The 15,831-nt window shown below is 45.5% G+C and overlaps 1 protein-coding gene across 3 annotated transcripts in view; it reads left to right on the forward strand.

Annotated features, from left to right (window-relative positions):
- Nucleotides 1-8,231: 8,231 nt before the first annotated feature.
- The window catches only part of Klhl6 (kelch like family member 6), a 34,222-nt gene continuing 26,622 nt past the window's right edge, over nt 8,232-15,831 (forward strand). Inside the window, exon 1 of one of the 3 annotated variants that reach the window (XM_037209904.1) lies at nt 8,232-8,624. In XM_037209904.1, the coding sequence (XP_037065799.1) occupies nt 8,335-8,624 (290 nt within the window). In that variant the 5' untranslated portion in view covers nt 8,232-8,334. Of the gene's footprint in view, nt 8,625-9,146; nt 9,286-15,831 lie in introns of those variants that run through there. The other 2 variants (XM_028857578.2, XM_028857579.2) reach the window with 2 other exon arrangements.

Consider the following 15,831-nt stretch of genomic DNA (forward strand, 5'->3'; position numbering starts at 1 on the left):
GAATGGTGCTTCCATGATGGTGTTAGTTGTGCTCAGGTCTGGGGCCTAACTAAGGTCTAGGGGCCTGTTACAACAGTTAGTCATTTTTAGCACTTTGGCCAGTTATAAGCCTCTGCATAAACTGCTGTCCTCTGCAGAAAGAATCTTCCCTGATCAAGGTTGAGAGCTTCACTCATCACTCATGGGTATAAACATAAACATCTAGGAGGCAGTTTGGTTAACATGTCCCCTCTACAGCCCATGACTTTTCCAGCCATGCATGGGCTTATGACCAGGTTTACAGTGTCAGGCATAAGCTCCCTCTTGTGGACTAGGTCTCAGATCTAACCAGAAAGCAGTTGGTTACTCTCATGACCATCATGTTAGTATCACACAGTGAGCACATTGTCCTGGCAGGTACTGTAGAGTGCAGGGTTCAGTACTGGTCAGACCCAGAAGCCTGAAGATCACCTTCTGACACTATGAAACCTAGCCAGCCAGGAGGAAGTTTTCAGATCAGTGTGATACTGATTTCTCTGTTTTATATTCAAGTGTGTGGTGTCTTCAACAGTAGGGTCTTACCATCTAGTGATGGTAGGCCACGGTCTTGTTAGGTTTCTGTTGCTGTTAACACTGACCAAACACTATAAAACACTGACCAAAACAGACTTGGAGAGGAAAGGGTTCATTTCATCTCACAACTCCAAGGTCACGTTCCATCACTAAGAGAAGTTGGGGCAGGAGCTGAAGCAGGAACCATAGAGGAATTTTCATTTTTATTTATTATTTATTTTTCTATTATCAGCTTTATACAGTATAAATTCCCCCCCCCAATGCCATTTATTGAAGGAGGGAGGAGGTCTTAAATACAGGCTTACAGCACAATGGGAGAACCCTGGAGGGCAGAATTTTGCTACTGATGTTTTACAATCTTGCATCTAAGCTGTTAACGCCCATTATGCAGGATACACAGACAAGGATCTTTCCTTAAGCATTCAGGAGGGTGGAACCTGGCAGGGAATTAGTGTAGGGAGGATATCAAGGTCAAGGTCAGCAAGCAAGGCAACAGTTACCCAAAATGGGGGCCAGGGCCCTACAGGTCCCCCTTTTACTAAAAAATGAGCTTCTGACTTAGGTTGTGTGGGACATCAGCAGGTCACCTTACCCATCATGGAGACACCTGCCCAGGCCTCACAGGCGCTCTATCTTAGGTTGGTGAGCACCCCCCAGGCATTACCCGTCTCTGAATACTCATTATCATACAGGCTCAATCGTGTGTGAACTGTAGAGTTAACTGCTGCCAAAGATCTCAAAGTGGCGCTGGGCTTACAATCTGTGTGTTCGACACAGAAAAGACCAACAGAGGTCCTAACCCACCCATAGCCAGTAGGCTAAAGGCAACTGAGAGATTCCCTTCCTTAACGAGCCTCACTGCAAACTGGAGTCCTTGTAAGATGGTAGAGGAATACTTCTTATTGGCTTGCTCAGTTTGCCTTCTTCTACACCCTAGTACTACCTACTCAGGCAGGCACTGCCCACAGTGGGCCAGCCCCTTCCATATCAACCATCAACCAAGAAAATGCCCCACAGGCTTGCCCACAGGCCAGTCTAATTGGTGAATGTTCTCATTGTGGTTTCCTGTTCTCAGATGACTCCAGATGGTATTGAGGTAAAAATAAATTAACAGCACAAGAGCCAAGAGCAATGGTAATAGCCTGCTGTTTTGCAGGTCTTAGGCACCTCCTTGACTCATGGGAAGGTATCATGTGCCTGATACTGAGATTTCCATGTAATGACATGTGTCTTCTGAGAGCAACATTGTCTGACCATTCAGGGCACCTCCATTCAAACTTCTTTAAAAAATATTTTTTTAAAAAGGCTTACAAAGTAGTGGGTTTTCATAAGACTTTTTTAAAAAATATATATTCAGGGAATTTTTCTGCCAATTTTTAGAGTGGGTCTTGCTCCTCAATTTAGTTACTCAAGACAATCTCGCACAGGTATGCCCAATAGCCACTAAAACCTAGACGATCCTTCACAGCTCTGAGTGGGGGCTTGTATTTAGGATGATTCTTGATCTTGTCAATTTGATGATCAATACTAAGCATCACAGCTACTACTCCTGTGGGAACATAATCTATTTCATATGGGGGTCATGAATCTAACTGGCATAGAAATATATATTAGACTATCTGTGCAGTATTAAAGCTTTTGCTAGCTAGGCATGGTGGAGCACACCTTTAATACCAGAACTCAGGAGGATGAAGCAGGTGGAACTCTCCTTGTCTCAAAAACAAACAGCAAAATTTTGCTAGTGGCTTATGTATTTTATTGCCTTATAGGAAGAAAAAAATCTACAGGATGGAATTGGTGTCTATAAAGACTATGTACTAGTTAATGATGAATCTTAGAACACATTCAGGTTGACATATAAATAGAGTGATTGTGATTTTTACTGTTTACCAACAGAGGTCCTTAGGCCTATGATACAACTTTATATGTGCCTGCCTACTAGGTAAAGGATATGGAAGGGGAAGGAGCCAACATCTGGTTAAGTTAGTGGGTTTTTTATATTACAAAGATGTTTAATTAAATTCAAGGTGGTTATTCTTCATAAAAGCCTTTTAAAATACAGAATTGAGCAAAGAGTAGAGATTGTAGCTTTGAGATCTTAGAGTTGAAGTCATTTTCTTGGAGCTAGGGATACATTCTGATTTGAAAAAAAAAAAATATTATGGCGACATCCTGGTGCCACAGGCCTATACTCTCAGCACTCAGGAGATGGAGGCTGCAAGATCAGGAATCGATCGTCATCCAAGGTTGTATTGAGTTCAAGGCAGGCCTGTAGCACTTGCGAACCCTCTGATCCTCCTCCAGCATACTGCCACTTTTCGGAGTATGGAAGCACTGCACAGAGATTTGAGGAAGAAGTTGGATGTACTAGAGTTGAGGCCAAGCTCTCAGCTCTCAGGCAGAGGCACACAGATCCCTGTGAGCTTGAGTCCAGCTTTGTCTATATAGCTAGTTCCAGGAAAGCCAGAGCTACATAATAGAGAGGTCCTGTGGAGAGAGAATGAGGCAGAGACAGGCAAGTTAATGGTTTTTGACTCATGTGAAAAATAAAGATAAATCAATAAAGGAGTTTGGTGGACAGAATCTATCATGAAAGAGAAATTGATTTTTTTTTTTTTGAGACAGGGTTTCTCTGTGTAGCTTTGGAGCCTTTCTTGGAACTCACTCTGTAGCCCAGGCTGGCCTCGAACTCACAGAGATCCGCCTGCCTCTGCCTCTCTAGTGCTGGGATTAAAGCCACGCGCTGCCGCTGCCACTGCCGCTACCTGTCAAGAAAGTGAATTTTATTCTTCTATTTTTTTGTGTGTGTGTGTGAGAAGGAGAGGTAAGGAGGTAGAGAGAGCAATTTTGGGCCTCATGTTTATAATTTGAGAGATTATGGGATACAAGTTGCCATGAAGAGGCTTGGGTTGTGTGGTTATATATCCTCTTTAAACTTACCAGAGGATATAACTAGAATCATAGTTATGGTTTGACTCTGAAAAGTCATCCCATATTCCTGTGTTTTGAATGTTTATTTTTCAGCTGACAGTTATCATTTGGGGAGGCTGTGGAACTTTATGAGGTACAGTCTAATTGTTTTAAGTAGGTCATTTTGGGGCAGGCCATCGAAGGTTGCTTGTTCTCTCTCAGCTTCCTGATTGACCATCATGTGAACAAACATAGGCCACGTGATGTTAACGCTAGAGAGTGACCCACTATCCTATGTAATTCCTGCCATAATGGTGGGGGGGGGAATCCTGAACTGAAATAAATTTTTTGTTCCTTAAATATTTCTCTGTCAGATATTGTCATCAGAATGATGCAAATATAGCTAATACAGAAAACTGATACCAGGAGTAAGGTCATTGCTTTGACTAAATCTGAGCATGTTTCTTAGGCCCTTGGAACTGGTTTGCAGAAGGAAGGTGGAAAAGTCTGGAGAGGTATGTAAGAGAAGCCCTGAAATGAGGGAAGAAAGTTTACAGGGTGATTCTGGTAGGAACTTGGAAGATAAGAAAACTGACAGAAACATGGACAGTAAAAATCATACTCATGAAGTTTCAGATTAAAATAAGAATTCTATGGAAACTGGAGCAGACTCTCTTCATGTTACTCTCTGAGATAGAATTTATCTACATTTTGCCTATGTCCTGAAGACCTGAGTAAGTCTGAAATCCAAAATAATGAACTGATTAATTTGGTGAAGGAAATTGCAAGACAGCATAGCATTTGGACTGCCCATATGATGTCTGCGGGCTCTCTTGAGCCAGTTTTACAGTGAGAATTGGGAGCAAAGGGAAGAACAGAAAGACACCAAACGTACAATTTTGACAGAGTGTTTAAAGCGCTGAGGCAGAGAAGCCCCACACCTTAAAGGTGTTCACATAATTTAAAAAAGCTGTGCTAGCTAATTTTTGTCAACTTGACACAAGGGTCACCTGGGAAGAAGGAACCTGGTCTGAGGAAATGCTTCAGCAGACTGGCCTGTGGGCATGTCTATGGGACATTTTCTTGGTTAATAATCGATGTGGGAGTGTCCATCTCATTGCGGGTGGTAACACCCCTCAGCAGGTGGTCCTGGCCTGTGTGAGAAAGCTGGCTGGGCAAGACAGAGAGAGCAAGCCAGTGAGCAGCGTTCCTCCATGGCCTCTGCTTCAGTTCTTGCCACTAGGTTCCTGCCTTGAGTTCCTGCCCTGCCTTCCCTCAGTGATGGACTGTGATCTGAATGTGTGAGCCAAATAAACCCTTTTCCTAAGCTGCTTTTTGTTAAAAAGGACTTATCACAGCTACAAAAAGCAAACCAATACAGATGCCAGACGACTTGCCCTGGGACAACAGGAGATGTGCCTCCAGGGCCTTTTTGGATTTGGCAAGGGGCTCCAAGGTGTGAAACCCTAAAACCACTCCACAGACTTGCCTCTAAGAAGAGAGAACATATTTCTTGCTGAAGCAGGACCACTGGAAGTCGAGTACCTTCCAGGCTCAGCTTCACAAGGACGCAGAAGCAGCTGCAGCTCACGGGCCCGGGCACTGCTTGAGCAGGCAGCGGAACTTGCTGCCATTCATGGCATGCTGGTTTTGCAGTTACACAGAGTGCATGAGTCATGTCATGGAGGCTTGCTTGTACCCAGATTTTTAAGGAAAGCCTGTAGCCAGGGACCATGCAGCAGAGTTCCTGGCTACAGGAATCAGACGAAAGGCTGATTCCTGAAATGGTGAGTCCCAAGGCCGAGCTGCAATGTAGACAGCAGGATGTTTGAAATACGAGGAACATGGGGCATTTTTCGGGGGAAACCTGCAGGCAAACACTACGACCAGCCCAAGAGAGAGGTCAGAGGTGCCATACTGGGTCTGCTGGCTTTGGCCTTGCTTTTCTTTGCTTCCTTGCTCCTCCCCTTTGAGACAAAAATGTTTGCTCTGGGCAACATTTTGTTTTGGAAGTAGGTAACTTTTCTTTGCCATTTTACAGGGGCTCACAGCTAAGAGATTGTCTTGAGCCTCAGAAGATTTGGACTTTGGAACAGTATGGGACTACTAAGCCTGTGGAGGACTCTTAAAGTTGGACTACATGCACCTCACGTTAAAAATGGCAGAGGTGAAATCAGCTCATGCTGCCAGTACTTATTCCCTAGTGGTGGCAGTACTGTGGGAGGCTGTGGGACCTTTAGGAGCTGCACCCAGCTGGCAGAAGGAGGTCTTATGGGAAGCCTTTGAAGACTATAGCTCAGCCCGGGTTCTGTCTTCATTCACTGCCTCCTGGTCCCTTGCCAGGGGCTTCCACCACCACAGAATCCACCATGGCTTCTCTGCTATGACAGACTGAAACCTTTGTAACTACATGTCAAAGTATCTTTTTGTCCTGAAGTTGTTTGTACCAGACTTTCTTTGGGCCACCAACCAGCTCCCAAATCATGACACAGAGACTTATTATTAGTTTTGAATGCTCAGCCTTCGCTTAGCTCTTACTTTAATGTGTTTCTCTTTATCTACATTTTGCCTCAGGGATTTTTACCTTTCTCTCCTTCTGTGTGTCTTACTTTCCTGCTGCCTCCATGTCTCGCTGGTGGCTGCCTGGCTTCTGCCCTGAGCATCTCCCTCTCTTTCTCCTTCTTTCTCGCCTCCTACTTATTCTCTCTGCCTGACAGCCTTGACTGTCCCTCTCCTGGCTAGCCATTGGCCATTCAGCTTTTTATTAGACCAATCAGGAGCCTTAGGCAGGCAAGGTGAAACAAATGCAACACATCTTTACATAGTTGAACAAATGCAGTATAGCTGAATGTAACACGTCTTTACAACATTAACAAAGACATAGAAACAAATGTAACACAACTTTATACAGTTAAATATTTCACAGTTAAAGTAATATTCCACAGCATAAATAAATGTAACCCATCTTTACACAGTTAAATATTCCACAACAGTTGTCCTGTTGGATTATCATCAGAATGATGCGAAGATAATAATGCATCCTAGTAGGCAGAAGCCAAGCCTCTCGGCAGTTCCTTCAGGAAACGTGAGAATGGTGGGCGCCCTTTGGCAAGAATGGAAGTTTAAGGGAACAACAGCTCTCTCACTTCCTGTGTGTTACTAGGACCTGGGTTCATTCCCCAGCACCTACATGGAGGCTTACAATTGCCTGTAACTCTTGTTCCAGGGGATCCGATGCTTCCCTGAGCACTGCATAAATATGGTGCACAGACATACATGCAGGCCAAAACACCCATTCACATAAAATAAAAATAAACACACCTTAGAAAAATTTAAAAGCCAGCAATCACAGATGGTCAGAGACACTCCCCAAGTGGTATAGGCTGTTGCCATTGTTCTTGGTTGCCCCCCAGAACTTGAAGGTAAGATTGTATTATTAAACACAAAATAGACATCAGACATAGGACTTGGAGGAATAGAGCTAGAATTAACCTGGAAGCCTTCTCCTTGAAGACTTTCATAGCACTCAGAGGTGCTATGCACTCTTCCAATGGAGAAAAGCAACCAGTCTCACCCAGCTGTAAAGCCTGCACCACAACAAGGACCAGCATGGCAAGATGTCTTCAAAGGTGCAAAAATGGTACCTATGTCTCAGGAGTAACCAACGGTCACCTGATTGGACTTGAGACCTGATCAATAGGAGGGAATTCATGCCTGAGACTATAAACCCAGCCAACTATTCATTGTTGGTGATATCATAACCCCTAGGAGAACTTATTACTATCACTTTCCTAAATTTAAAAATACTTAGCCTTATACCCACAGGTAATTGTAACTCTCACCCTTCATCAAAAAACAAAACAAAACTTTTTTTGCAGTAGCAGATGTGGACCATTATAAGAGCCAGGGGAGCAGGACATCTGCTGAGAGATAGTGTCTTCTAATATGATAGGGAATCTGCTCCCATGAAATCTTAACAATATGCCTAAACAAAACCAGCAAAGTGACACCACCAGCTGACATGCCAGTGTGAATGGGGAAAAGTCTTACAAGGCTTATGCCTTAGTTACATTCCTATTGCTGCGATGACATTGTGACCAAGGAACTTACAAACAAAACAAAACACCAAACAGTTTATTGGGGGCTTACAGTATTACTAAGCAATACAGACCTGCCGAGATAATGAAGACAGTTCGTGATCTACTGTTAAATACACGGTTGGTCAATGCTGGGTAAGAGCAGGCCACACTGAGACTTGCTAGGGCACTCAGGTATTGACCTACTACCCTAAGGGAAGAGCTGAGACTCTGGGGATGGCCCTTCTGGACACTATTGCTCCTCTTTCTCTCATAGAGGCATGTTCGAGTCAGGAGATGCTTGCTCTGTGTGGGAGGTATTGATGACTGTCATAATGATTGACAGATGTGTAGTGCTAACTAAAGGGGGATTGTTAGGCTTCAAAGGGGTCTCAGACGGTGGGAGACGGAGACTACCACCTGTCTGTTCTCTCACTGATGTTGTGGGTTATGGGAGCACCAGGAAACAGGTAAAGCCCCAAACCAGAGGCTTGCTGCCTGTGAGTGCGAGGCAGGAGATGACCAAACTGTACTCCCAGGAGATTCTGAGAGGCCACCCTTTCTCTCCTGTCCCATACACCCACTCGAAGAGATTCCTAACCCTGTGACAATCCACAGAAAGAAGAAGAGGAGGAGTTGTTGCTGGTGTTTGTAGTAACAGGATGAGAAAGTGTGAGACTTCCTGTTATGTATGTGTGACAGCTGGTGATAAGTGGAGGGGCCCGCGCAGGAAATCCGCTCAGCTTCTGCAGTGTGACCTCCTCGAAACTTGGCAGCTCCTTTAGTCTGGACGTTGATGGCAGGACAAAGCGGCGCCTGCACCATGAGCGACGACATGGTAGAGAGGAGCTTGGAAGGACCCTCAACACTCACTACAGACAAGCCCTCCCAGAAAAGGGGAGACTTGGTGGAAATATTAAATGGGGAGAAGGTAAAATTTGACGACACGAAACTTTCCTTAATTCTTCAGAACGGCCTGGAGAGCCTCCGAGAGGAAAATGCTTTGACAGATGTCATCTTGTGTGTGGACGTCCAGGAGTTTTCTTGCCATCGCGTGGTACTTGCTGCAGCCAGCAACTATTTCAGGTCAGCCTGCCTTGAATCAGAGTCAACCTGCATGTGTGCTGCAAGAAAATAGCTGTAGATGTGCGAGCTCAACCCGCTTTGCTTACTGTTAAGTTTATGGTTATAGGTTATTATAATATATGACACATGTTATATATTAGATCATATATTACATTATATATAATGCAAATATGTATGTACATATACTAAGATTTGTGTGCCTACTTAAAATATAAGAAAGGAAACTATCAAACTTTAGGTTTTGGATGTAGGCCACGTTCTAAGAGAAACTGGGACCCTTTAGAAGCAGTGTTTATTTATCACGGTAAACTTGACATAGGAAAGTATGTCCTTCGTTTTAAGGATGTGAAATTACTTAAGTCAGGGGGATTTTTTCCCCCCTCCCTTTCCTCAGTTTGACTGAAGTGTTAGAAACATGATGTTGTCTGTCTTCATCAGTAGAGGTAGAGAAAAAGGATGTGGCCTCTTGGAGTTATCAGATGACTTGCTGAAAGTTAGGGGTTTCTGTTGTGCAAGGAGAGGTGGGAAGGATAAATAGTGCAAGAAGGCTGTGGGCGTGAAAGGCTCCTGGGGCGTCAGAGTGGGAGACCTGGGGCCACAAGACCTGCTTCCACGTCCCTTGGGCCCTCCCTGGCTGGGAGATTTTAGACAAGTGTCCCAGGTACTCTTGTGTTTCTGTCTTGTGAACTGGAAGATGGGGACAGTGACGGTTTTCTCTCATCGCTGTTGTGAGGGAAGTGAAAAGGTCTTAGACGGTGCCTGGCAGATACATTTGCTCAAAGCATCTTTGTTCAAATCCCCAATGAATACAGCTGCACCAGCATTGTCCACATCAGCGTGGACGTGACAGGGAACCAGCGTGTAAGGATGGTGTAAATGAGGGAGGTATTTTGGAAACCAGGGGGGAAAAATCACTTTGTTTATTTTAAGTGAGATTTTTTTTTTTCTACCTCTCAGTTCTGGTTGAGGATTTTAAGAAAGTATCATATGGTGGGTTTAGGAGAAAATTCTTTGGAGTTCAAAGGGCAGGGTCAGCGGGTTGCTGTGGGTAAATAGCTCTCCTAGATTGACATGGCAAGGGGCAACGGGCTGTGAGAACTTGAGGGAAGTCATGCCTGCTCTGTACCACAAACAACGGTTGGTTTCAGTCTGCAGTGGCATGGTGAAGGTGACAGACGGCCCCTTTTCAGACGAGGAAATGGAAGCCGTGCATCTTGTGCCTGGCTGTTGCTGGAGCAGGGATTCCACACATTCTAAAAGCCCTTGTTTTAACGGCAGAACAAGCTGCCACTGGGTTTGGAGCATCCTTCTGTGGGCAGGATACCTAGGGAAAATGCAAGCTCAGTCGTGAAAATGGGTTGACCCAGCACACTGCTTCGCCTGCCGCTGTGCTGGCCGCTAGCTTTCCCACTTAGGAGCGAAGGGCAGCCAATTTGCCTCGGTGTCCTGGGTACTTGTTTTCCGTTTATTCTTTCTGTTGTGAGTCACTGAAAAACTGCTGTCCTTAGTTGTTAATTTTGTAAGTGTGTTTGCCTGCTTATGAGACAGGACTACTGGCCCTCTGCCCTTGAGACATCTCTTTGTTTTGGTCCTTGGGTTTCTCCTCGTAAACAGAGGTGCCTCAGCTCAGATCTTCTATGTTTGCTGATGTAGAAAACACTCTGCTGGTCCTCGGGGCAGGCGGTGGTGGTGAGAAGCTGACGCACACTTTCTAACCAAATTGCCTGGTCTTATTCTTGCTCTTTCTTTAGATTTACATCCAGGCATTTCCAACACAGTTTTCTTCCTATGCGGGTACACAGTTCTGGAGACAGGACTCTGTTTTGTTAGTTGAGCAGTTGTGTGGGCCCAGTGTCACATGCACCTAGCCCGTTTAAAGTGCACCCCAACCTAGTGAGGTGGGATATTGGGCTCATCTTACAGATGCGGGGATGAAGTCTAGGATGCCAGCTAATAAAAAAAAAAAAAAAAATAGCCAACTTGTGTCCTGAGACTGAGGACCGACATTCGGTCTGGCAGTGACTCAGTGCGTCTTTGCGTTGTTTCTAAGGTTTTGAAAGGGGTGAGACCTCTGCCACGGCCAGCACACCACAGCAGATTGAAATCAGCAGCCTCTGTTGGTGGTAGAGTAGGAATCACTTCCCTCAGACTCAGCCCCTTGCCGGTCAGTACACCGGAGCTATTTAACCCACAGCAGCCTGCTGGTTCTGCTCATCTCACACACACAGAAAAGCAGTTGCAAGAGTTCAGTGGTGTGCCAGGAGGATGGCAGGGTCGGAATGTGTCAGCCAAACAGGGGCAGTATTAGTCACTCAGACAGTGAATTTTCCTTTGTGGATCTATTTTAACGTCTGGGGAAGAATGAGGAAGTTGGAGAAAAATACGCTTTGTTGAGACTGAGACATGAACAAAGGATGGTAAGCCTTAAGAGTTAGCTCCTTGGCTCCATAACATCTGGGAGGAGTTGCTTGACCTCGAAGGCTCAGCACCCGTATCCACAGTTAAAGATTTGCGGGGCTGCATTTACTAGTGAGTTGTCATGGAATGCAAACAATACGGCAGTCCACTTCTTAATCTGTTTGCCTAGAAACACGTCACGTGTGGCACTAAGTCAGATTTCTCACTTTCTGTGATCAGAAGTGGTCTCTGGCTTGTGTGGAAAGAGAAATTTACGTGTCAGGCGGGAGTCAAGATCTCAGCCTTTTGTGCCTGTGTTGGAAACCCAGCTGCAGTGGAATCCTGAAGGGGACAGTGTAGAGCTTCTGCTCCCTCCCTGTTCGGTGCCCATTCCTAGAAACTGGAAGTCGCTGGCGCTTCTGTTTCTTCTACACAAACAGGCTCTCGTGTCCTTGCTTCTCCGTCGTCCCAAGTCCAAGTTCACGGCTCTGATTGTCTGTTGACGCCTGGCTGGGACAGGAGCTGAGAAGTGGCATCGAGCCTCTGAACCTCACACTGGAGTGGAGGCCCCTGCCACATGGTCCACTCAAAAGGGAGAATTTGCCATCCTTATGGTGGGGTCCAGATGCTGGGGAACCCCAACGTGACTTCTGTGGGCCATGCCTGGATTAGATGAAGAACAGGTGTTATGGGATCTTGACAAGGCCACAACTTCAGAAGACACTGTGACTCTTGTCTCACAGGCATTAGGTGTGTGACTTAAGGTCCCTGCAGGCAAAACGGCCATCATTCACACTCTCATTCTTCCTCTCCCCATCCTCTGTGAATCTGTCTATCTGAAGGCAACATCTAGATTGGTGGACTTAGAACAGACTGAGCTGCCTATGGTGGCACACCTTTAATCCCAGCACTCGGGAGGCAGAGGCTGGCAGATCTCTGAATTCGAGGCCAGCCAGAGATGCAGAGTGAGCTATGTGAAGGCAGTGACTTCCTTCTTCATTCCTTTGTCTTTGGTGCCATTTCTAGTAGCTGGTGTTTAGCAGGTACCCCATATATATTCAAAGTCGGAAAAACCTGAAGAGTCCTCCTACAGTGTGAGCCACTGATTAAGTAGAAGTCCTCACAAGGTTGGGAGGCCGTTGTATACTTTAGAAAAAGGAAGGATGATGAAGTTCGGTCATCGTAGGAAAAATTTGAAAAAATTCCAATTTAAAATCCAAAATTCGCCGGGCGGTGGTGGTGCACACCTTTAATTCCAGCACTCGGGAGGCAGAGGCAGATGGATCTCTGTGAGTTCAAGGCTAGCCTGGCTTATATAATGAGTTCCAGGACAGCTAGGACTGTTACACAGAGAAACCCTGTCTCAAAAAAAATAAAAAAAAAATCCAAAATTCATGCTCAGTGGGTCAAGTGTTTATTGGGCAAGCAGAAGGACTCAAGTTCAGATCCCCAGAACCCGTGTTAAAAGCCAGGCTTACCAGTACAAACCTGTGATCCCAGTCCTGGGAGGTAGGGACAGCCTAGCCACTCAGCGAGCGCCACATCTGGTGAGAGACTCTGACTCAAAATACGATGGAGGAGCAACAGAGAAAGACATCCCATGTCCACCTCTGGCCTCTATACATATATCCATGGGTCTGTACACACGCACACACACACGCACACGTACACAGGCCCCAGATCCAAAATGCTTCAGAATATTACAGAATCATGTGGACACAGGTGTGCTATGCCCACACAGTAATTCTTGCAGTGCTGGTTTTCACTAGGAGGTGTGTGGGGTGGGTGGGATTGTAGGGGGAAGTGGGTGGTGGTGGTGTGCTCCAGAGCAAGAGTCATAAAGTTCCTTGATTTTTTTTTTTTTTTTAACTAAAATAAACTCACGCCCACACCCGGTATGTGGGGCATCTGGGTCTTCTTCCAATCAAGAACTAGTGTCCTGGGGTCCTGACTCCGCACAGGTGCTTGCCTCCAAGCCTGAGGACCTGAGTTCACATTGTAGAAAGAGGGAACTCCTTCAAGTTGTCCTCTGACCTGCCACACGGCCATGGCATGCACACATGTCCATAAGCACACACAAATGCAGCAAATAAATGTGGCCAAAGTATTTATTTTAAAGAACAAGAAGTCTAGTCCTTTAGTTTTGAATATTTTCCCTGCAGTTTTTCAATTAAAGCACAATAGAGAAATATTTCCCATGGGTGTGCAACCAGTCCTTTGTAAAAAAAAAAAACAAAAAATAAAAAACACTGTGTGTGAGGACTGGGCAGTGTGATGGTGAACAGCTAGTCCCCGAGGAGAGCTGGCTGTGTGTAGCATCTGAGCTTTTCATAGATGGGCCTGCGGCTCCGTCCATCATGCTTCGCGTTAGTCAGCACTGTTTTTGGTTTTTGTTTGTTTGCTGGTTTTGGTGGGTGGGTTGGCGGGTGTGGCTGTGTTTTGTTTGATTCTGGTTTCAAGGGATAGAAACTCAAATGAGATTGGCTTTAGCACATTTCTATATCATAGAAAGACTGGAGTGTGGCAGAGACCAGGGAGAACCCCAGGCCTTCAGTGCAGTCAGGATGCCTGCTCGCTCTCCACTTCTGCCTGGCTGTACCTCCTGTTGGACCTTTCAGATCTAACTTCTGCCACATGGTTGATGTTTGCTTTTTGGTAGATCTGAGACTTATTTCTTGCAGCTTTGGCTCCAGAGGGAGCCTAAGAGATTTTTGCTACTTTTAATATAAAAAGACCCTGGGAAAGATGCTGATTGGCCTAGATCCACTCAGTTATGATTCCTAGACCAATCACTGTGTCAAGGAATTAGGGCACAATGATCAGCCTAATTTAGGAGCTTAGTCCAAGAAGGAGATAGGTGTGTGTGTGTGTGTGTGTGTGTGTGTGTGTGTGTGTGTGTGAGAGAGAGAGAGAGAGAGAGAGAGAGAGATCCAAAAAGTGAGAGCTTCCACAGAGCAGTGTAGTCTGAGTGAATCCTGGGTAGGAGAGACAGTGCCCCAGAAAAGGGACACACTCAACAAAAGGAAAAGAAGTAAATGCACATTACAGACAGATAATAAATCTGCTTTCCTTCCTTTTAGTGGCCAATTTACTGTAACTTTGCACTTGCCTTGGCTGTCTGGAAGCCCATGCTTTAATTACCTTACTCTCAGTCTCAGTGAAGAACCCATACTAATTACATGGGTGATGATACCACTATGACTTTAAAACATGATAAAACAGAAAACTAACATGACAGATATTAGTATGATAAAATGGAAAACTAACATGATAGATATAATGATCCATGTCTGGATCAAATAAAAAAACTTCCCAGATTCGTGGGATCCTTAATCGTATAGAGTGAGTTTGATGGGACATTTTGGTTTAGGAGGAATTTGGAGAAGGTCAGAGCCCAGTGACTATTCTGGAAAGAAGGATTAGTAAACAAGGACACATACACACACACACACACACACACACACACACACAGAGGGACACACACACACACATCCCCCCAACCCCACACAGATATACATGGACACACACACACACACACACACACACACACACACACACACACAGCAGCAGCAGCAGCAGCAGCAGCAGCAGCAGCATGCACAAACAAGGAAGATGAGGAAGTGGTAGTATCAATTTGCTAGCAGCATCCTAAGACTCAGGATAGCATATTAGTTGGCAGATCTGCAGTGGACCTGGAGCTGGAGGGGAGAACCACCTGGAGAAGTAGCATGTACACACACATGCAGATCGCTGGAGAGGAAGTACAGTCGATGTGCAGCAGTACGGTGGAAAGGCTAGGGTCAGCCCAGGAAAGGCTTTGTTAGGACTGGCTGAGGAGTACAATGTATCTTACCAGCAAGGAGGCCAGGGAGGAGTATTAAAAAAAAAAAGACACGATTTGACATCTCTGTGAAAATACCCTATTAGGCTGCAAGTAAGGAGAGCCCCATCAGAGAGACCCTTCAGAAGTTACAGTGTAGTTGGGCATGGCGACATTGGTGTTTGGGAGGCAGAGGCAGGAGGATCTGGAATAGGAGGCCATTCTAAGCCATGTGGCAAGATCCTATCTTAAGAAAAAAGTTGTAATGAGAGTGATGTGGCTTGGAATGAAGGATGAAGGCAGAGGCGAGATCTCAAGGATCCTTCAGACTGCTCCCTGATAGCAGGCAGACCACAGACATCCCCTGGCGCCCCCACTGCCTAGGAGGAGAACTACAGCACACATCTGGAAGGGCTGGCAGGGAACTGAGCTGCCGTGATGCTTTCCCTGAGACCGGCTCTGAGTTTACAGATCGGGAAGGGACAGATAAGAGAGGGTGCCCTTGCCAGTCCTTTGGCTCATTCAGAGACAAGGCCAGAAGCAAAACAAGCAATTTCAAAGTCACTCAGTTCTGAACCTGCACCTCAATTTAATTAAAAACGTGGATTATTCAGGGCTGGGGAGATGGCTCAGTGATCAAGGGCCCTTGTTGCTCTTCCAGAAGACTCAGGTTCAATTCTCAGAACCCACATGGTAGCTCACAACCATCTGTAATCGAATTTCCAGAGGATCTGATTCCCTCTTCTGACCTTCTCAGGCGCCAGGCACACACGTGGTATACACACATATGTGCAGGAAAAAGTCATACATAGAAAATAAAAATTAAGTAAATGTTAATAAATCAAATAAAAAGAAAACATGGGTCGTTCCTGGCGTTTTGGTCAGGTAGTGGTTTCTCCACTGACCACCAGCAATACAGTAAGCCTCTCTGAGAGTCACGCTGATGTGATGATATAAACTGGAGAATTTAGAAGGCCGGTTGACAAGGCC

This window comes from Peromyscus leucopus, chromosome 12 (assembly GCF_004664715.2).
Source record: "Peromyscus leucopus breed LL Stock chromosome 12, UCI_PerLeu_2.1, whole genome shotgun sequence".
Classification (NCBI taxonomy): domain Eukaryota; kingdom Metazoa; phylum Chordata; class Mammalia; order Rodentia; family Cricetidae; genus Peromyscus; species Peromyscus leucopus.